Source organism: Hemitrygon akajei, chromosome 28, assembly GCF_048418815.1.
Source record: "Hemitrygon akajei chromosome 28, sHemAka1.3, whole genome shotgun sequence".
Classification (NCBI taxonomy): Eukaryota; Metazoa; Chordata; class Chondrichthyes; order Myliobatiformes; family Dasyatidae; genus Hemitrygon; species Hemitrygon akajei.
The window spans coordinates 5,651,866-5,674,065 of NC_133151.1; the positions used below are offsets into that span (position 1 = coordinate 5,651,866).

The 22,200-nt window shown below is 54.8% G+C and overlaps 1 protein-coding gene across 1 annotated transcript in view; it reads left to right on the forward strand.

Moving 5' to 3' along the window:
• The window catches only part of dpp3 (dipeptidyl-peptidase 3), a 56,111-nt gene that overhangs the window by 26,609 nt on the left and 7,302 nt on the right, over positions 1-22,200 (forward strand). The window contains 17 exon segments of the mRNA XM_073031235.1: positions 3,001-3,026; positions 3,028-3,069; positions 3,071-3,130; positions 6,789-6,825; positions 6,828-6,918; positions 8,439-8,463; positions 8,465-8,498; positions 10,026-10,066; positions 10,069-10,146; positions 10,148-10,187; positions 10,190-10,222; positions 13,211-13,323; positions 14,787-14,879; positions 16,009-16,068; positions 19,289-19,380; positions 20,926-21,046; positions 21,807-21,986. Of these exon segments, the coding sequence (XP_072887336.1) occupies positions 3,001-3,026; positions 3,028-3,069; positions 3,071-3,130; positions 6,789-6,825; positions 6,828-6,918; positions 8,439-8,463; positions 8,465-8,498; positions 10,026-10,066; positions 10,069-10,146; positions 10,148-10,187; positions 10,190-10,222; positions 13,211-13,323; positions 14,787-14,879; positions 16,009-16,068; positions 19,289-19,380; positions 20,926-21,046; positions 21,807-21,986 (1,166 nt within the window).

Here is a 22,200-nt window from a genome sequence, read left to right on the forward strand (position 1 = left end):
TGAGGCCGGTTCATTGGCTATATTTAAGAGGGAGTTAGATATGGCCCTTGTGGCTAAAGGGATCAGGGGGTATGGAGAGAAAGCAGGTACAGGGTTCTGAGTTGGATGATCAGCCGTGATCATACTGAATGGCGGTGCAGGCTCGAAGGGCCGAATGGCCTACTCCTGCACCTATTTTCTATGTTTCTAGGAACACGCGTGCACACAGCAGTAATATATTCTGTTGTTATCCAGAACCAGTCCTGTCCCCACTGGTAACATATCCCAGCACATTACCGGTCTCCCCTACCTCCACTGACTCTGGCCACGTTTCCAACTTGATCCTGGCCAGTCCCACCCCAACTCTGGCCGTCTTCACGTGCATGTAGACCGCCTCTAGGGTTTTACCTTAATCTGACTCGCCAAAACCTCGACGTGGCCCAAAGCTCTCCTGAGTTTATTCTTGGCAACCTATAGCCCTCCAGAGCTCTGTCTGGGCCTTCTGTCCGAAGCTTCTTTCTTCCTCCTGATCAGAACTTCCACATCTCTTGTCCACTGTGGTTTCTGCATCCAACTATCCTTTCCCTGCCTCAGTGAAACAAACATAACCAAAACCCCAATTCTTACACAGCAACGGACCCGTCCCCACCGGTACCGTACCCCGGTGTCACACAGTGACAGACCCCTCCCCACCGGTACCGTACCCCGGTGTTACACAGTGACAGACCCCTCCCCACCGGTACTGTACCCCCGTGTTACACAGTGACGGACCCATCCCCACCGGTACCGTACCCCGGTGTTACACAGTGACGGACCCGTCCCCACCGGTACCGTACCCCAGTGTTACACAGTGACGGACCCGTCCCCACCGGTACTGTACCCCGGTGTCACACAGCGACAGACCCGTCCCCACCGGTACCGTACCCCGGTGTCACACAGTGACGGACCCGTCCCCACCGGTACTGTACCCCGGTGTTACACAGTGACGGACCCGTCCCCACCGGTACCGTACCCCGGTGTCACACAGCGACAGACCCGTCCCCACCAGTACCGTACCCCTGTGTTACACAGTGACAGACCCGTCCCCACCAGTACCGTACCCCGGTGTTATACAGTGACGGACCCGTCCCCACCGGTACCATACCCCGGTGTGACACAGCGACAGACCCGTCCCCACCAGTACCGTACCCCGGTGTCACACAGCGACGGACCCGTCCCCGCCGGTACCGTACCCCGGTGTCACACAGCGACGGACCCGTCCCCGCCGGTACCGTACCCCGGTGTCACACAGCGACGGACCCGTCCCCGCCGGTACCCCCGTACCCCCGGTGTCACACAGCGACGGACCCGTCCCCGCCGGTACCGTACCCCGGTGTCACACAGCGACGGACCCGTCCCCGCCGGTACCCGTACCCCCGGTGTCACACAGCGACGGACCCGTCCCCCCCGCCGGTACCGTACCCCGGTGTCACACAGCGACGGACCCGTCCCCGCCGGTACCGTACCCCCGGTGTCACACAGCGACGGACCCGTCCCCGCCGGTACCCGTACCCCCGGTGTCACACAGCGACGGACCCGTCCCCCCGCCGGTACCGTACCCCCGGTGTCACACAGCGACGGACCCGTCCCCCGCCGGTTCCGTACCCCCGGGTGTCACACAGCGACGGACCCGTCCCCCGCCGGTACGTACCCCGGTGTCACACAGCGACGGACCCGTCCCGCCGGTAACACGTACCCCGGTGTCACACAGCGACGGACCCGTCCCCGCCGGTACCGTACCCCGGTGTCACACAGCGACGGACCCGTCCCCCGCCGGTACCGTACCCCGGTGTCACACAGCGACGGACCCCGTCCCCGCCGGTACCGTACCCCGGTGTCACACAGCGACGGACCCGTCCCCGCCGGTACCAGTACCCCGGTGTCACACAGCGACGGACCCGTCCCCCGCCGGTACCCGTACCCCGGTGTCACACAGCGACGGACCCGTCCCCCGCCGGTACCGTACCCCGGTGTCACACAGCGACGGACCCGTCCCCCCGCCGGTACCGTACCCCGGTGTCACACAGCGACGGACCCGTCCCCCGCCGGTACCCGTACCCCGGTGTCACACAGCGACGGACCCGTCCCCGCCGGTACCGTACCCCGGTGTCACACAGTGACGGACCCGTCCCCCGCCGGTACCGTACCCCGGTGTCACACAGTGATGGACCCGTCCCCACCGGTACCGTACCCCGGTGTCACACAGTGACGGACCCGTCCCCCCCGGTACCGTACCCCGGTGTTACACAGTGACGGACCCGTCCCCCACCGGTACCGTACCCTGGTGTCACACAGTGACGGACCCGTCCCCACCGGTACCGTACCCTGGTGTTACACAGTGACGGACCCGTCCCCCACCGGTACCGTACCCTGGTGTCACACAGTGACGGACCCGTCCCCCCCCGGTACCGTACCCCCGGTGTTACACAGTGACGGACCCCGTCCCCACCGGTACCGTACCCTGGTGTCACACAGTGACGGACCCGTCCCCCACCGGTACCGTACCCTGGTGTCAGACAGTGACAGACCAGTCCCCACCGGTACCGTACCCCGGTGTCACACAGTGACGGACCCGTCCCCACCGGTACCGTACCCCGGTGTCACACAGCGACGGACCCGTCCCCGCCGGTACCGTACCCCGGTGTCACACAGTGACGGACCCGTCCCCGCCGGTACCGCACCCCGGTGTTACACAGCGACGGACCCGTCCCCCGCCGGTACCCCGCACCCCCGGTGTCACACAGCGACGGACCCGTCCCCCGCCGGTACCGTACCCCGGTGTCACACAGCGACGGACCCGTCCCCGCCGGTACCGTACCCCCCGGTGTCACACAGTGACGGACCCGTCCCCCGCCGGTACCGTACCCCGGTGTCACACAGTGACGGACCTGTCTTTGGCCAGTGTTCGTGACTCTCTCTCTCCCTTTAAGCCCCCGCGCCCGTTCCCAGCTCCGTCGGGCTGACTTTGATCTCTCTCTGCAGACACCCCATCGCAGGCGAGTCCGACACAGGTGCGGTGTGTACGAGTTCGAAGGCGCGAAGTTCAAAGTGGACCCGGGGCGACTATTCTCCGCTGATGAAGAAGGTTGTGGAAAACCTGGAGAAGGCCAAGGTAAGCCGGGAGCTGCGAGCGAACACTGAGGGCACCCCCCGCGGGGGAACTTGGCACTGTTGTAATGCTAAATCCAGTTTTGGCTGGTTTAACGTGGACGTGGCGACTTCAGTTCAGTTTCGGCCAGGGCAATCTTGTTTAAACTGGCTTTGGTCACTTTAATCTGGTTTCTGCCTGTCAAAGCTGGTTTCTTCTTGTTAACGCTGGTCTCAGCTGGATAAAGCTGTCTCGACCGACTTAACTCCAGCATCACGAGCCTACCAGAAGTCAGTGACCAGCTATTTGTGCGTGCGTGCGTTTTCATGTACGCACGGAGCTCACGCGCTCTCGTGCCTGGGCCCCGCTGGCCCTTGCTTCCTGCACCCCGAGTGCATGGGGGTGAGCGCTGCCCGCCGTCGGTGTGTCGAATGCCAGCACGGAGTCTGGCGCTCCCAGCCTCGGCGTGCGTTTCAAACCGGGGCCCGAAGCCGGTACCTCTGTCGGCGACCGTGGGCCGACTCGGGGAGCTGGAGACTGTTGACCGCAGAGGGAGGAAGCTGGACGCGCACAGAGCCGACCTCAAATCGGAGGCTGGGTGGCGGTCAGCGGCTGTCGTCACCTCAGAGGATCTCCCCTGGGGTCGGCACATCCGTGACATCACAAAGGAAACTGCCCCTCGGCTTTCTGGGACGTTCGCGTCGATGCGACGCGACAAGAGATTCTGACAAACGTCTCTCGGTGCAGAGTGGAGAGCATTCCAGTGGGTCGCATCACAGCCGGGCGTGGAAACACCATTGCCCAGGAACTGAGAGAGGTGGGCGCCGACCGGCCCAGCCCAAAAAAAAAAAGCCCTCCCCACCATTAAGCACATCTACGTGAAACGCTGTCGCAGGAAAGCAGCGTCCATCATCAGAGACTCTCACCACCCAGGCCGTGCTCTCTTCTCGCTGCTGACGTCAGGTAGAAGGTACAGGAGCCTCAGGACTCGCACCACCAGGTTCAGGGACAGTTACCACCCCTCAACCATCAGGAAAGATGTACAGGAGCCTCAGGACCCACACCACCAGGTTCAGGAAACAGTTATCACCCCTCAACCATCAGGAAGGAGGTACAGGAGCCTCAGGACCCACACCACCAGGTTCAGGGACAGTTACCACCCCTCAACCATCAGGAAAGATGTACAGGAGCCTCAGGTCCCCACACCACTAGGTTCAGGAACAGTTATCACCCCCTCAACCATCAGGAAGGAGGTACAGGAGCCTCAGGACCCACACCACCAGGTTCAGGGACAATTACCACCCCTCAACCATCAGGAAAGATGTACAGGAGCCTCAGGTCCCACACCACTAGGTTCAGGAACAGTTATCACCCCTCAACCATCAGGAAGGAGGTACAGGAGCCTCAGGACCCACACCACCAGGTTTCAGGGACAGTTACTACCCCTCAACCATCAGGAAGGAGGTACAGGAGCCTCTGGTCCCACACCACCAGGTTCAGGGACAGTTATCACCCCTCAACCATCAGGAAGGAGGTACAGGAGCCTCAGGACTCGTACCACCAGGTTCAGGGACAGTTACCCACCCCTCAACCATCAGGAAGGAGGTACAGGAGCCTCAGGACTCACACCACCAGGGTCAGGAACAGTTTTCACCCTCGACCATTGGGCTCCGGACCTGGTGTGGCTGAAGTCACCACTGATGGACTCATCTTCAAGGGACTCTACAATTTACGTTTTCTGTATTATTTGTTTGAATCTTCACAGTCTGTTGTCTTTCAAATGGTTCGATTTGATATCAGAGAGCGTGTACAGTACACAGCCTGAACTTCTTACTCTTCACAGACATCCTGGAAACGAGAAACCCCATAGACTGTGTTACATACCCCATGGGTGTCTTGTGACTGTCCCATGACCATGATGTAATTGAGTATCTGGTGAACGCGATGTAATGGTCTTGTGATGGTGGGGCGATGTATTTTCCCGCCAGTGTGAGGTCACATGATGTAATTTCCTCGCCAGTGTGAGGTCACATGATGTAATTTCCTCGCCAATGTGAGGTCACATGATGTATTTCCCCGACAGTGTGAGGTCACATGATGTAATTTTCCCGCCAGTGTGAGGTCACATGATGTAATTTCCTCGCCAGTGTGAGGTCACATGATGTTATTTCCCGGGGCAGTGTGAGGTCGCATGATGTAATTTTCCCGCCAGTGCGAGGTCATGTGATGGCCTGGTCCAACAGGTATAAAGCAGGGAAAACCGTTACGCTGCGTATTTGGTTTCGTGGCGCAGTTTTGTTTTAAAGTGAAGTTTCTGTTCTTACTGTGAGGTACGTTGTCGTCGTGCCGGCAGTTTTGAAGATCGCTGGCCAGGTATGTTTGGTGTATCTTCGGTTTAATTTTAAAGTCTAAGTATTGGAGAGTGAAGATTTGTCGAAGTGCGGGAACCCGAAGGATCGAGTAAGTTGGTGTCGTCGGCGGTAGTACGGGATGGACCTTATTGGTTCTTCGTTCCGGGAATAGTAACCTGCATCTGAGATAGCCCCTGCATTGTAAGAGCAGAAAGGGTTGGGCGCGGAGTTACTCGCCAGGGAAGAGGTCAGTTCCTTCAAGCTGTTTTTTATTTCCTTCATCGTAAATCCTTCGGGCAAGGCAGTAACCTGGGATCAGCAGTAACGTCACGTCGTCGAGGAATTCGTTACTTCAGGAAAGTCTCTCCTAATTGACCTCTGTATAAATCATTTGGACTTCCGCATTTACCGCTTTAAGAACTGTTCGAGTTGCCGTACGGCAGCTAACTTCCGGTCAAGTTAGTCGTCTCGTTTACTTTTCATATTTTATTGAGCAGAGTTTAAATAAATGTTTATTTGTTGATAAAAGGAAACCTGTCTCACTTCTATATTCATTGTTGCCCGCATCGTAACAACTGAATGATAGAAATATCAGAACCCCAAAGAACCCCCCTCCCACCCCCCACTCGTGCCAGCGGAGGCACCAACCCCACCCCTCCCCAGACTCCCCCACCAAGCAAGCAATAGGCAAAGCCCTCAAAGAGACCTCGATCTGGAGCCCATCAAAAATTGCACCTAACCCAGGCGGGCTCCCGAGCTGTGAGGGAGAGAGAGGTCGCTCCTGCGACGATGAGAGCGGGAGACCAGCAGCTCGCTGTTCCGATGTTTCGATCTTCCACATTCCCCCCCTCGCCACCCCCCCCCAGACTCGAGGACCCGACAGGCTCCCCACTCACCGTCGAGGGAGAGGGATCGCTCGAGTACAGGTGCCTTCTTCCGAAGCCTGACGTTTCAGTCCGCCCCCCCCCCCCCCCCACCCCGCGAAATGGGCGAGGAACCGGCTCGTCCGCGGGTCTTCCAGGCAGAGAACCGCAGTTAGACCTGTAGATCACGGACTCCTACAGAACCCCGAAGACGAAGGAGAAGAAGAGTATGTTGTTTCGTGGAAGAACTGGAAGACGTCGTCTGGGTCTACAAAACCCACTGGCCCCAACCCATTCTTTTGCACGGTCGCTGTTAGTGTGTAGTTTTTCATTCGTTTTATTGTGTTCCATTTGTATTGGCGGTGAGTGGCGGCCGGAAATGGTTCCCCAGGGTAGAGTCTGGTGACGGTGTAGGTGCTTCGATAATAAATTTGACCTTAACTGGCGTTCCTGCCCCTTGTTCCGCAGAGCTACGCCTCCACCCCCAACGTGGAGCAGATGCTGGCCACTACACCCGGAGTTTCAGCACCGGGTCCATCGAAGCTCACAAGGAAGGCTCCAAGCACTGGATCCGTGATGAGGGGCCCATTGTCGAGAGGTGAGGCTGGAACAGAAACTTGTGTGTTTTTTTTTTAAAACATTGGTTCTGTGTACTTCTCCCACTCGGCAGCAGTCGCCCGCGTATGCATTCGCAAGCACAGGAGGAGCTGCAGACGGATTAATCCACCAGAAAATCACTTCGTTTGAGTTATGGAAGATGTTAGGACTGGGGTCATGAACAAACTTAATCATCCACTGAACGAGTTCTGTAGAAAGCCGACAAACTTTAATGCAGCCATTTCTCTATCTCTCTCTCCCTCCTTTCCCCTCTCCCCCTCCCTCTCTCTCCCCTCTCTCACCCCCCTCTCTCTCTCCCCTTCTCACCCCCCCTCTCTCTCCCCTCCCTCTCTCTCCCTCCCCTCCTCTCACCCCCTCTCTCTCTCCCCCCTCTCTCTCTCTCCCCTTCTCTCACTCCCCTCTCTCTCACCCCTCTCTCTCTCCCCCTCTCTCACCCCCCTCTCTCTCTCACCCTCTCTCACCCCCCTCTCTCACCCCCTTCTCTCTCACCCCCTTCTCTCTCACCCCCTCTCTCTCTCCACCCTCTCTCACCCCCACTCTCTCTCACCCCCTCCCTCTCTCTCACCCCCCCTCTCCCCCTCTCTCACCCCCCTCTCTCCCCATCCTCTCTCACCCCCCCCCCTCCCCCATCCTCTCTCTCTCACCTCCTCTCCTCCCCACCCTCTCTCTCCTCTTTTCTCACCTTCTTTCTTCACCCCCTTGCCACCCATCCCCCTCTCTCACCCTCCCCTTCTCCCTCACACCCTTACCCCCCTTCAACTTCTACCCTTTCTCACCCCACTACACACTCTGAGCCCTTCTACCCCCCCTCTCAGCCCATCTCTCCCCTCACCCCACTCCCCCTCAAAACCCCCCCCCAACAGAAATACTTTCCCTTTTCCTGCACCCGCACAATTACCTTCTGTTATTATGGTTTTATTTAGAGACACGGCACGATAACCGGCCCAACGAGCCCGCACTGCCTAATACTCCCAGGATGCCCTGCTGGCCTCCGGACCGTGGGAGGAGACTCCCGCAGCCACAGGGAGAGCATGCCGATTGCTCACAGACAGCGGTGGGAATTGAACCTGGGCCGCTGACGTTGTAATGACGTTACGCTAACCGCCAGGGAGAGAGTGATCTCACCTTCCCCAGACAAACATGCTTTCCAGCATTATCTCCTCTCGAGGCCGGAGTCTTCTCCTCCCTTAAGACGTCGCTGTGGCCTGCCCTCTCACAGCAATCCCTCCCCAAGCTTACACCATTTCGTCTTGCAGACTTCCATTTTATCTTGGCGTACACCAGGGAGGAATCGTGCTTAACTCTTTCCTTACTGAGGTGAGCCTGTCCAGTCGATTCCTAGCGTTCCCCTCCAGAGCTGCTGCCTGACTTGCCGAATTCCTCCAGCGTTTGGTGGGTGGGGGTGGGTGTGTGTGTGTGTTGCTCGTGACACTACGGAGGTGGGACGGAACAGTGAGGGCACGATTTGTTTCAGCTGACGTTAACTCTCTCGTTCCACAGTTACATCGGGTTCATTGAAAGTTACCCGGGACCCCTATGGATCCAGAGGGGAGTTTGAAGGTACGGCCGAAGACTGGGTTATGTTTTTACCGTGGGTGGGGTGGGCACCTGCAGAGCCCTCCCCCGCGGGGCGAGGATGGGACCAAGGGGCTCGAATTAGAAAGCCCTGTTCCGGGATGGCTGCGTCTCCGTGGCTGACCTGCTCAGCTGACTGGTTAGGAGATAGGAGAGCGGGGTTGAGAGGGTTAATAAATCAGCCATGATGGGATGGCCAGCGCAGACTCGATGGGCCGAACGGCCTAGTTCTGCTCCTGGATCGAATGGTTTTGTGGTTTGATTAATAATGTGGACGTCGTAGTCCCAGGGGTGGAGGAGGGGTTTGTACAGGCAGAGAGAACACAGTTCTGTTACAGGGTGAGGTACTGTAACAAGGAACACATGGTCCCGTCGGAGGGGTGTGTACAGGGAGAAACGCAGTCCCATTGGAGGGTGTGTGTACAGGGAGAATGCAGTCCCATTGGAGGGTGTGTATACAGGGGAGAACGCAGTCCCATTGGAGGGTGTGTGTACAGGGAGAATGCAGTCCCATCGGAGGGTGTGTGTACAGGGAGAATGCAGTCCCATCAGAGGGGTGTGTGTACAGGGAGAATGCAGTCCCATTGGAGGGGTGTGTGTACAAGGAGAACGCAGTCCCATTGGAGGGGTGTGTACAGGGAGAACGCAGACCCATCGAAGGGGTGTGGACAGGGAGAATGCAGTCCCATTGGAGGGTGTGTATACAGGGAGAACACAGTCCCCATCGGAGGTGTGTGTACAGGGAGAACGCAGTCCCATTGGATGTGTGCGTACAGGGAGAACGCAGTCCCATCGGAGGTGTGTGTACAGGGAGAACGCAGTCCCATTGGAGGTGTGCGTACAGGGAGAACGCAGTCCCATTGGAGGTGTGCGTATAGGGAGAACGCAGTCCCATCGGAGGTGTGTGTACCGGAGAACGCAGTCCCATTGGATGTGTGCGTACAGGGAGAACGCAGTCCCATCGGAGGTGTGCGTACCGGGAGAACGCAGTCCCATTGGAGGTGTGCGTACAGGGAGAACGCAGTCCCATTGGAGGTGTGCGTATAGGGAGAACGCAGTCCCATTGGAGGTGTGTGTACAGGGAGAACGCAGTCCCATTGGAGGTGTGTGTACAGGGAGAACACAGTCCCATTGTGGAGGGAACACAGTCAGAGTCATCAGGATGAAGGGTCTCGACCCGAAGTGTTGACTATTTATTCATTTCACTGATGCTGCCTGACACACTGAGATCCTCCAGCATTTTATGTTTTGTTAGTGAATGAACTTTAGGATACCGAGGGGGCAGTGTGGGGCGTGTGGAGATCCGGGGCAAGAGACAGGCTGGCTCTGAGTGAGCTGGTCTTACTGGCGAGGTTGTCGGTAGCTGAGACAAGTCACCACAAGCCTTGCTGAAAATCCAAGTTAATGTATGGTGCGACTGGGACCCGCATTCTCCCTGTAACCGTGTCCTCTGCTCACTCTGCCGTTCGGACCTTAATCACCTCCCTTTTCCCTCCCGGTCTCTCCCGCCAGGGTTCGTGGCCGTGGTCAACAAGGACATGAGCGCCCAAGTTCTCCCCGGCTGGTGTCCTCGGCCGAGCACCTCCTGCCCGAGCTGCCCTGGCCCAAGCAGTTCGAGAAGGACCGCTTCCTGGAAGCCCGACTTCACCTCGCTCGACGTGCTGACGTTCGCCGGAGTGGCATACCGGCGGGCATCAACATCCCAAACTGTGAGTGGCTCCTCCGCCATTGGCTTTAAACCAGAGCCCTCCCCCCCCTCACACGCCCTTCCGAGGTCGACGATTCCGGTCTCACACCGTATGACAGATTTCCCCTCCCTCTGAATCCCGGTCTCCTATCAGCCTCCGCTTTAAATACACTGTACCTCCACAGACTCACCACCCTCCGGCTAAAGAAATCCCTCCTCATCTCTGCCCTATTCCGAAACTGTGCCCTCCGGCCCCAGACCTACTGGAAACATCGTCTCCAAGTCCACTCTTACCTATCGGTGTTTGGTAGGCTTCAGTTAGATCCCATAGAACATTACAGCACAGAAACAGGCCCTTCGGCCCTTCTTGGCTGTGCCGAACCATTTTTCTGCCTAGTCCCACTGACCTGCTCCTGGGCCATATCCCTCCAAACCCCTCTCATCTACGTACCTGTCCAAGTTTTTCTTAAATGTTAAAAGTAAGCCCGCATTTACCACTGCATCTGGCAGCTCATTCCACACTCCCACCACTCTCTGTGTGAAGAAACCCCCCCCCCCCATGTTCCCCTTAAACTTTTCCCCCCCTTCACCCTTAACCCATGTCCTCCGGTTTTTTTCTCCCCTAGCCTCAGTGGAAAAGTCCCTCCTCATTCTTCTAGACTCCACGGGTACAGGCCATCAAGCGCGCCTCGTATGTTAACCCTTTGCCTTCTGGGGCCACTCTCGTGATCCTCCTCTGGACCATCCAATGCCAGCACATCCTTTCTCAGACAGGGGGGCTCTAAACAATCAGGGAATCCACACGGAAAACAGAGTCAAGGAAAGAAAAAGTAAACCTTTTTAATAGTGTTATAAATAGTGTTTTAAATAGTGTTAAATAGTGTTTATAAATAGTTTTAAATAGTGTTAAATAGGAAGAATAGTGTTTAAATTTGACCTAAATATTTAAATGTAATTGTTATTTAAGACTCAACTCTTTCGCACAGTGGTTAACATGCCGAAGTTTAAAGAAATATTTTGGGGTTCTGTGTGGAAGTGCTGTTCATAGAATCTTGTCGTAGTCTCGGGGATGTTCACAAGTTCGAAGTATATTTACAACCATATACAAGCTTGAGATTCGTCTCCTTACAGGCCGCCACAAAGCAAAGAGACCCAATTGTGGGGGGGGGGGGGGGGGTGGGAAAGACTATCAAACTCCCAGTGTGCAGAAAATTAAATAAATCCGTCAGGGGTAAAGCCCGCCCAAATACTGAGCACATGTACATGAAACGCTGTTACAGGAAAGCAACATTCATCGTCAGAGACCCCCCCACCTCCCCAGGCCGTGCTCTCTTCTCTCAGCTGCCTTCAGGGAGGTGATACAGGAGTCTCAGGACTCGCGCCAACCCAGGTTCAGGAACAGTTATCACCCCTCAACCATCAGGAAGGAGGTACAGGAGCCTCAGGACTCACACCACCAGGTTCAGGAACAGTTTACTACCCCCTCAACCATCAGGAAGGAGGTACAGGAGCCTCAGGACTCACACCACCAGGTTCAGGAACAGTTACTACCCCTCAACCATCAGGCTCCTGAACTAAACGGGATAACTTCACCCAACTTCACTTGCCCCATCATCGAACTGTTCCCACAACCTGTAGACCTCACTCTCAAGGACTCTTCACCTCATGTTCTCGATATTTGTTGCTGTTTATTTATATTCGTATTTGGGGCCTGTTGTCTTCTCTGGTCTTCTAGTTCGCTGGTCTTCCATTGATTCTGTTACAGATATTATTCGACAGGCTTGCTGAGTATGCCCACAAGGAGATGAATCTCTATGCTGACATATATGCACTTTGATAGTAAATTTACTTTGGAACTCTGAAATCGCGCGAACAATGGAAGCAGGCAAATAACGTTCCCGACAGCAAGTCCACGGCCGCGAAGCCCAGACACCGCTGTCGCTGATTCTATCGATCAGGGTCGCCAGCGTTCTGACCCCCGTACGAGAGTGTGGACAGATGAGGCTGATTCAGGAGCCCGTTAAAATCTAAATGTATCATTTTGATATCTTTCACTGATACGCATCTTTCACTGATACGCAAAATACAGGTCTCCCCCGCTATCCGAAGGTAGAGCGTTCCTATGAAGCCGTTTGTAAACCAAAATGTCGTAAAGCGAAGAAGCAATTACCATTAATTTAAATGGGAAAGATTTTTGAGCGTTCCCAGACCCAAAAAATAACCTACCAAATCAAAGCTAAAATAACGCGAACATATAGTAAAAGCAGGAACGATATGATAAATATACAGCCTGTATAAAATAGAAACATTGTATGTACGGTGTAGTTTCACTTATCAGACTTGGAAGACAGCGAGCCAAAATCGATTTGGTGAAAAAAAATTGGCACGTACAGGCGTACACACGTACACACACGCGCAAACAACTGCCCGCACAAGGCTTCACTGTCACTATAGTCTTTCTCGGGGTAAACACACGTATAAAGCGGGCGTCCTTTTTTCGTAAAAGCGAAAATCCTCTTTGGTTAGCGAGAACAGGTACTAATGTAGGTCTTTCATAACAGCCAGCTGTCGTAAAGCGAACGTTCGAAAAACGGGGGGCCGCCTGTAGACTGATAAGAGAGACTATTCCCATCTCCGAGTGGCTCCCCCCCACCTTACGAGGGGTGATCGATAAGTTCGTGGCCTGGGGTAGAAGGAGATGAGTCATTAACTTCAAACTACTTGCCGCAGAAGCCGCAGCCCAAAGAGTCCAAAGTCCAGGTCACCCGAAGCACCACTGCAGAGTGTGTACCAGCAGATGTTTCCTAACCTGACTAGTTCATTACTGAGTCGGTCGTTCCCTTCCACACTGATAGTAGGGGTGGGAGATGGGGGTTTTACAGTTCTAATTCCCCCCCCCCACCATCTCCCTCCACTCTGCAAGGCTCATTCCCTCGTTCCGCCGGCACCCTGCCTCGGAAAGCTCTGCTCCCCTGCCCTCGTAACCCACGGTGTCCTTTCAAACTCACAGACGACGAAATCCGGCAGACAGTGGGCTTTAAAAACGTCTCGCTCGGTAACGTGTTGGCAGTGGCCTACTCCACCCAGAAGGAGAAGCTCACCTTCCTGGAAGAGGAGGACAAGGTCTGTACACGCGTGTGTCTCTCTCCTTCCCTCTCGGGTCTTTGTGTGTGTGTCTCTCCCCTTCCCTCTCGTGTTTGTGTGTGTCTCTCTCGCATGTCTGTCTCTGTGTGTTTCTCCATCTCTCTCTTTAATGACTGTGTGTCTCTCGTGTGTGTGCGTGTCTTTTTCTGTCTTTTGTGTCTGTGTCTCTCTAGTGTCTGTGTGTGTGTGTCTCTTTAGTGTGTCTCTCTTGTCTCTGTCTCTCTAGTCTGTGTGTGTGTGTCTCTAGTGTCTGTATGTGTGTGTCTCTCTAGTCTCTGTGTGTGTCTCTCTGTCTCTCTAGTCTCTGTCTCTCTCTAGTCTCTGTGTGTCTGTCTCTCTGTCTCTCTAGTCTGTGTGTGTCTCTCTCGTGTCTGTGTGTGTGTCTCTCTAGTGTTTGTGTGTGTGTCTCTGTCTCTCTAGTCTCTGTGTGTCTCTCTCTCTAGTCTCTGTGTCTGTCTCTCTAGTCTGTGTATGTGTGCCTCTCTCTAGTGTGTGTGTCTCTAGTGTCTGTGTTTCTCTCTCTCTAGACTGTGTGTGTGTCTCTCTCTAGTGTCTGTGTGTGTGTCTCTCTAGTGTCTGTGTGTGTGTCTCTGTCTCGTCTCTATGTGTCTGTCTCTCTAGTCTGTGTGTGTGTGTCTCTCTCTAGTGTCTGTGTTTCTCTCTCTCTATTCTCTGTGTGTGTCTCTCTCTCTATTCTCTGTGTGTGTCTCTCTATTCTCTGTGTATCTGTCTCTCTGTCTCTAGTCTGTGTGTGTGTGTCTCTCTGTCTCTCTAGTCTCTGTGTGTCTCTCTCTCTAGTGTCTGAGTGTGTGTCTCTCTAGTGTCTGTGTGTGTGTCTCTGTCTCTCTAGTCTCTGTGTGTGTCTCTCTAGTCTCTGTGTGTCTGTCTCTCTAGTCTGTGTGTGTCTCTCTCTCTAGTGTCTGTGTGTGTCTCTAGTGTCTGTGTTTCTCTCTCTCTATTCTCTGTGTGTGTGTCTCTATTCTCTGTGTGTGTCTCTCTAGTCTCTGTGTGTCTCTCTCTCTAGTGTCTGAGTGTGTGTCTCTCTAGTCTCTGTGTGTGTGTCTCTCTCACTCTAGTCTCTGTGTGTGTCTCTCTGTCTCTCTAGTCTCTGTGTGTGTGTCTCTCTCACTCTAGTCTCTGTGTGTGTCTGTCTCTCTAGTCTCTGTGTGTCTGTCTCTAGTGTCTGTGTGTGTGTGTCTCTCTAGTCTCTGTGTGTCTGTCTGTGTCTCTCTAGTGTCTGTGTGTGTGTCTCTCTGTCTCTCTAGTGTCTGTGTGTGTCTCTCTCTAGTCTCTGTGTGTCTGTCTCTAGTGTCTGTGTGTATCTCGCTCTCTCTGTGTATCTGTTTGTTTGCCTGTCTATGTTAGGTGACTCCTGTACACCCAGTCCAGAGCTGAGGCCATTCTGCCCCTTGGGTGCTGACCCTGTCTCCTTGCTCCCACAGGACCTGTATATTAAGTGGAAAAGCCCCTCCTTTGAGGTGCAGGTTGGCCTCCACGAGCTGCTGGGACACGGCAGTGGGAAGCTCTTCGTCCAGGTCAGTGGGCATTTTCCAGAGGAGTTACCCCCCCCCCCCCGCCCCTCTCCCCATCCCATTCCTCCCATAGAGCACGACTCTCCCTCCAGTCTGGCTACAAGGGTGATGTCCCCAGTCCCCATGCATCGATCTTCCTGCCCTGGGCTTTTCCAGGAACAGAGGGGGAGAGGGTGTCCTCGAGGTGGGTGAGGGGGAGATGGTCCCACCCTGGGGGTCCTTGTCAAGGTGGGTGAGGGGGGAGAGGAGCCCACCTTGGGGGTCCTTGTCAAGGTGGGTGAGGGGGAGATGGTCCCACCCTGCGGGTCCTTGTCGAGGGGGGTGAGGGGGGAGAGGAGCCCACCCTGGGGGTCCTTGTCGAGATGGGTGAGGGGGGTGAGGAGCCCACCCTGGGACCCCTTGTCGAGGTGGGTGAGATGGTCCCACCCTGGGGGTCCTTGTCGAGGTGGGTGAGGGGGAGATGGTCCCACCCTGCGGGTCCTTGTCGAGGTGGGTGAGGGGGAGAGGAGCCCACCCTGGGGGTCCTTGTCAAGATGGGTGAGGGGGGTGAGGAACCCACCCTGGGACCCCTTGTCGAGGTGGGTGAGGGGGAGATGGTCCCACCCTGGGGGTCATTGTCGAGGTGGGTAGGTGGTTGGGGAGGGAGGGATACAAGGTGAGTGGAGTGGAGAGTCAGAGACTTTGCCCCTAGAGCAGGCATGGCTAATTCAAGGGGCCGTTATTTGAAGGTGGTAGGAGGAACGTGTACTTGTGTGTGTGTGTGTGTGTGTGTGTGAGTGAGTGTGTGTGAGTGTGTGTGTGTGAGTGTGTGTGTGTGTGTGTGGGGGGGGGGGTGTAAAACACGTCACAGTCTCAGAGGACACGGTCAGTGACCAGTGTTCGGTACCGGAGTGGGCTGTACCCCATCTGCTACAAGGTTTGACGAGCCGTGCGTTCAGAGATGCTCTTCTGCACACCGCTGTTGTAACGTGTGGTTATTTGAGTTACTGTCACCTTCCTGTCAGCTGGAACCAGTCTGGCCAATCTCCTCCAGCGGCCCTCAGTAGAGGAGCTCTCCTGGGGGAGCCCTCGTGAGGGGAGGGTCCGAGACTTACACTCTGGTATAATCCCCTCTTCTCCCCACTCCTTCCAGGACGACAAGGGGAAGTTCAACTTCGACACGGCCTTGGTGAATCCGGAGACGGGCGAGACGGTGAGTGGCCACGCGTGCGCGCGCCGCGCAGGGTCCCCGGCTAAACGTCGAGCGAGGCCCGTGGAGCGGGGGAGGCTCTTCGGCCCTTCACAAGCCGGCTAGCCCTCGCTGCGGCCAGCTCTTTTCCGACAGCCATGTCATAAAAGGTGTGGGCAGGATCACTGGTGTGAGATATGTTGTTTTGCAGCACCAGTACGTTGCAATAAATAGTAAAAAAAAACACTTTATTATACATGGCTGTTCCCCATGCAGCGGGTTCTGTTTCTCCCCACCTCACCGACGTAGTCTGAGGGAACGGCAAGTGCCGATACGGCTCGGCACCAGTGTCGTCGCAGAGGTCGCCAGAGTGAAGTTGTAAACAACATCAAACTGCCTCAGGGACCCCGGCTCCGGATTTCTTCCTCGGGGTTTACTCCCAAAGCCTTTCCCGTGGGTGGGAATGGCCGCGAGGCAGCGGTGGTTTAAAATCAGAGTTTCCCTCCTCCTAGGCGGGCCGCTGTCCAGGGCTGACGAGCCCCAGCTGCCTGAAGCAACCGGTTTTGAGTCGCCAGTGGCCCGCCCTTTGCCCCTTGTCAGTAGAAATGGTTCCGCCGGGCCTAGTAGCCAAGCCACACGTGAAGGCCGAGAGTTGGACTTGGTTGTCAGAGGCTGTTAGAGACGCACGACATTTGGAGCACTTTATGGGGAGTGGGAGCTTATCCACACTGCCACCACCCCCCGGCTGTGACAGCCTTAGGAACCTTATATAATTAGTGCAAAAACAGAGCAAAAAAATGAGTGAGGTTGTGTTCGTGGTAGAATCAGATGGCAGAGGGAAAGAAGCTGTTCCTGACACCGTTGTGTGTGTTTCTTCAGACTTCTGTACCTCCTCCTTGACAATAGTAATGAGAAGAGGGCGTTAAAAGAGGGAGGAGATTGCTGAGCCTCTGGCGATGATCTTGGCATCATCAATGGGGACGGGGGAGTTTCCGGAGGATTGGAGGGTTCCGGATGTTGTTCCCTTATTCAAGAAAAGGAGTAGAGATAGCCCAGGAAATTATAGACCAGTGAGTCTTCCCTCAGTGGTTGGTAAATTGATGGAGAAGATCCTGAGAGGCAGGATTCAGGAACATTTGGAGAGGTATAATATGATTAGGAATAGTCAGCATGGCTTTGTCAAGGGCAGGTCGTGCCTTACGAGCCTGATTGAATTTTTTGAGGGTGTGACTAAACACGTTGATGAAGGAAAAGCAGTAGGTGTAGTGTGTATGGATTTCAGCAAGGCATTTGATAAGGTACTCCATGCAAGGCTTATTGAGAAAGTAAGGAGGCATGGGATCCAAGGGGACATTGCTTTGTGGATCCAGAACTGGCTTGCCCACGGAAGGCAAAGAGTGGTTGTAGATGGGTCATATTCTGCATGGGGGTCGGTGACCAGTGGTGTGCCTCAGGGATCTGTTCTGGGACCCTTACTCTTCGTGATTTTTGTAAATGACCTGGATGATGAAGTAGAGGGATGGGTTAGTAAGTTTGCTGATGACGCAAAGGTTGGGGGTGTTGTGGATAGTGTGGAGGGCTGTCAGAGGTTACAGCGGGACATTGATAGGATGCAAAACTGGGCTGAGAAGTGGCAGATGGAGTTCAACCCAGATAAGTGTGAGGTGGTTCATTTTGGTAGGTCAAATTTGATGGCAGTATATAGTATTAATGGTAAGACTCTTGGCAGTGTGGAGGATCAGAGGGATCTTGGGGTCCGAGTCCATAGAACGCTCAAAGCAGCTGCACAGGTTGACTCTGTGGTTAAGAAGACGTACGATGTATTGGCCTTCATCAATCGTGGGATTGAGTTTAAGAGCCGAGAGGTAATGTTGCAGCTATATAGGACCCTGGTCAGACCCCACTTGGAGTACTGTGCTCAGTTCTGGTCACCTAACTACAGGAAGGATGTGGAAACCATAGAAAGGGTGCAGAGGAGATTTACAAGGATGTTGCCTGGATTGGGGAGCATGTCTTATAAGAATAGGTTGAGTGAACTGGTTCTTTTCTCCTTGGAGCTACGGAGGATAAGAGGTGACCTGATAGAGGTGTACAAGATGATGAGAGGCATTGATCGTGTGGATAGTCAGAGGCTTTTTCCCAGGGCTGAAATGGCTGCCACAAGAGGACACAGGTTTAAGGTGCTGGGGAGCGGGTACAGAGGAGATGTCAGGGGTAAGTTTTTTACTCAGAGAGTGGTGAGTGTGTGGAATTGGCTGCCGACAACGGTGGTGGAGGCGGATATGATAGGGTCTTTTAAGAGACTCCTGGATAGGTACATGGAGCTCAGAAAAATAGAGGGCTGTGGGTAAGTCTAGTAATTTCTAAGGTAGGAACATGTTCGGCACAACTTTGTGGGCTGAAAGGCCTGTATTGTGCTGTAGGTTTTCTAAACTAATTCAAAGTACGGGAGTCCGAATCCTGTGTCTAACTATGTCTTTTACTTCAAGCAAGGCACGCACATCATATGGTAGCATGATAACGTAAGCATTTCACATATTTATACATATAACCCTTAATATTATTTAAACCAACAAGAATGCTTACTCAAACAATATATTCACAATGTTACTGAAGTATCAGATAAGCAACGGAGGGCCGGGGCGAAGGGGGTTCTTAATGATGGATGTCGCCTTCAGGAGGAGTGCTCGAGGCTGGGAGGCCACTGCCCGTGAGTTTGCAACTCTCCGCAGCTCTTCCCGATCCTACGCCCCTGGCCTCCTCCGCGCCTCTCCGTCGGAGAGTGGGGGTCAGCTCGAGGCCATGGGAGAGGTCTCCGACCGGGGTACAGGGGAGGGGGGGGTGGCGGCGCATTTACGAGATCAGAAGTGGCCACTTAATACCGAGACGTGGGGGAGATCTCCTTGTGCGGGGGGGGGGGACGTGTGGAGTTCTCTCCCCTTTTGGAGACTTAAAAAGAGGCGAGCTTTATCCGTCACGCCTACGTCAAAGCACGTAGTGAAACCCGTCGTTGGCGTTAACGGCCGACGCAGTCCAAGGATCGTGCTGGGGGCAGCCCGCAAGCATTGCCGTGATCTCAGCGCCAATGTAGCATGGCGCCATAACGCGTTACACTAGCCGCTAAGTCTGAGTCTGTCCGGGAGAGGGGGGGGCCTAGTTCATACCAGAGGCAGGCTGGTGCTGGGAGGGTTTTCTGCTGGTGGTCCAGACCCTCACCTCCCTTGTTCTAACCCCTCGCCCTCAGGTTAAAAGCTGGTCCACCATTGCCTCCACCTACGAGGAATGCCGAGCCGAGTGTGTTGGCTTGTATCTGTGCCTCAACCGGGAGATACTGAAGTAAGTCTGACGAATGGCCTAATTTTATTTACAGAAAGTCCCCAGGTTACAAACGAGTTCCGTTCCTGAGTCCGTCTTTAAGTCGGATTTGTACGTAAGTTGGAACAGGTACATCCGGTATTATTTAGCGTCAGTTAGTCAAACGTTTGTCTTAGTATATAGTATATATATATAAAACACTTATATAAGAAACATATGTATTTCAATAATTAAACCGCTGTGTTGCTTAGTAATAATTGTAGCTTTCATCGGGGCAGGGCCTTTCACATGCTCCATTAAAATTGTTCCGATTGTTGACCGACTGTAGCCTAACGCTTTTCCAATGACCGATGGCGTTTCACCTCTTCCCGATCGCTTTATTACTTCCACCTTATTTTCAACCGCGATCGTTTTCCGCCAACGGAACAGAAACACTGCGGGTTCGGCAGCAGCCGCGGGCGGCGGGTCCGGAGCCCCTCCGGGTCCTAAAGTCCACCCGCACTGAGACAGGTTAAGTGGGACTGGCTGGAAAAGAAGGGGTCAGGGTGAATCTTGCTCAGAAAATTTTAAGCCAAATACAAAGTTACACACACTCAACACAGTGTCAACGGCAACGACTTAAAATGGCGGACGGCGTTCTCCTTCCTCGAGCTGACGAACTTCTAATATAATATACAAAACTTATAATAAGGCTTTCTGGCAGGCCGTTTTGTAAGTAGGAGTTGTTCGTAACTCTGGGACACCCTGTATCTAGAGATACAGTGTAGAACAGGCCATTTCAGCCCAATCAGCCACACTACTATTTAGTTTAACTAAGCTGAAAGCATTTTGTCGATGATTTTCGTCCATTAGAAGTGCCTGGGGCCTCTCACTTAAGTGTCCAGCAATAATCAGCCAGTGTTGATGGATTCCAGTTGCCCTGATACCGTCTCCCCATGGTCGTACTGTCCTGGTGAAATCTTTCACCGTGCTCGTCCCTGACAGCGCCAAGTTTGGTCTAAATGGGAATTCGGGAAACTAATCTTTTAGGGACATGTTACACTTCACGTTGCATTCCACGGTGAACGATATACAGAGATTCCTTACGGATGGTGCCGGAACTGAAGGCTGAACTCCGGAGACCTACCGTGGCCCCCACCCCCCCCCCCCCCCCCCCCCCCCAGTTTAGATTTAAGAGATACCCCCACAAGCCCACGCCGCCAGTTACGCCCATGTGGCCAAGCATCCTGGTATCCTGTGTGGAAACAGGGTCTCCCGGAGGAGACAGACATGATCACGGGGTGGGGGGGTGGAGATGTACAAACTCCGCACAGGCAGGGAATTGAACCCGGGGCGCGATGCCACCATGCAGCCTATAGGGGGCGTTGCCTTGCGAATGATGGAGCCGGCTGAGTCTACCCCCTCCCTCCCATGGCGATGATCTCCACAGAGTCACCAAAGCCTTGGGGACGCTTGAACAAGTGATGCACACGGAGAAACGGGCTCCCGGGAATTTTTTCCCTCTGCGGAATGCCTTGGGAATCGCCCTCCCTCACGGCCTCCCGCTTCTCTCTCGCTGGGTTGCAGGATCTTTGGCCACGAGGGAAGCGATGCTGACGACGTCATCTACGTGAACTGGCTGACGATGGTGCGGGCGGGGCTGCTGGGCTTGGAGTTCTACACCCCCGAGAACCAGAAGTGGAGGCAGGTGAGTGACGCGCCGTTCAGCCCCTCGGTGCTGCTGCCCCATTCCATCAGGGCGGATCTATCGTCCGTCTCAACCCTGCTCTCCCCGTAGCCTCTGAAATGACCGACCTCCGCTTTAAACCCGCCACAGCCGTCCGAGACAACGGATTCCACAGATTCACCACCCTCTCCCTCAAGAAATCCTCATCTCTGGTCTGAGACCAGAAGACGCAGGAGCGGAATTAGGCGGTCTGGCTGACCCAGTCTGCTCTGGTGTTCAATCATGGCCGATCCATTTCCTGCCCCTCCTCAGCCCCGTTCCCCGGTCTCACGAGACCATAAGGCATACGAGCAGACTTAGGCAATTTGGCCCGTTGAAATGGACTCCTCCTCTACAGGAAACAGCCTCTCCTATGGCCTTTCAATCAGGTCGCCTCTCACTCTTCTCAGCTAATCTTCTAAACTCCGACGAGTTTAATCGGGGGTGCAATCTCCAGAGTAATCTTCAACTTGCAAGCACGAGTTTGAGGATAAATCTTCAGGGGAAGATTAGGACCCCCCCCCCCCCCGAAATGAAGTGGGACGGTGGGTTAGTACGTTTGCAGATGGCACGAAGTTCGGTGGCGTTGTGGAGAGCGTAGAAGGTTGCCATAGGTTACAACGGATCATTGGCTGGGAGACGCAGTTCAATTTGAGAAAAGCGTGAAGGGGGGGGGATTCACTTTGGAAGTTCGAACTTGGAGGTGGAGACGCAGCCTGTTACTCGTTCCCCTTTGCCCCAGGCTCACATGCAGGCCCGCTTCGTCATCCTCCGGGTGCTGCTGGAAGCCGGCCAGGGCTTCATCACCGTCCGGCAGACCACCGGGGCCGATGGCAAACCCGACGCCATCATCACCCTCGACCGGAGCAAGATCGCCACCGTTGGCATGGCGGCTATCCAGGCTTTCCTGAGGAAGCTGCAGGTAAGCTGATCCACCAGCCCCCACCCCACCCCACCCAATCCATTTCTCTCCCATCCCTCCCTTCCCCGCTCTCCACCTCCCCCACCTTCCGTTTTCCCTCTTCCCCTGCCTCTCCATCTTCCCTCTCCTCCCCTTCCCCTCTACACCCCTTCCGCTCCCTCCTCTCCCCCCTCCTTGTCCCTTGCTTTCCCCTTCCTCTCTCCCCCTCCCCCTC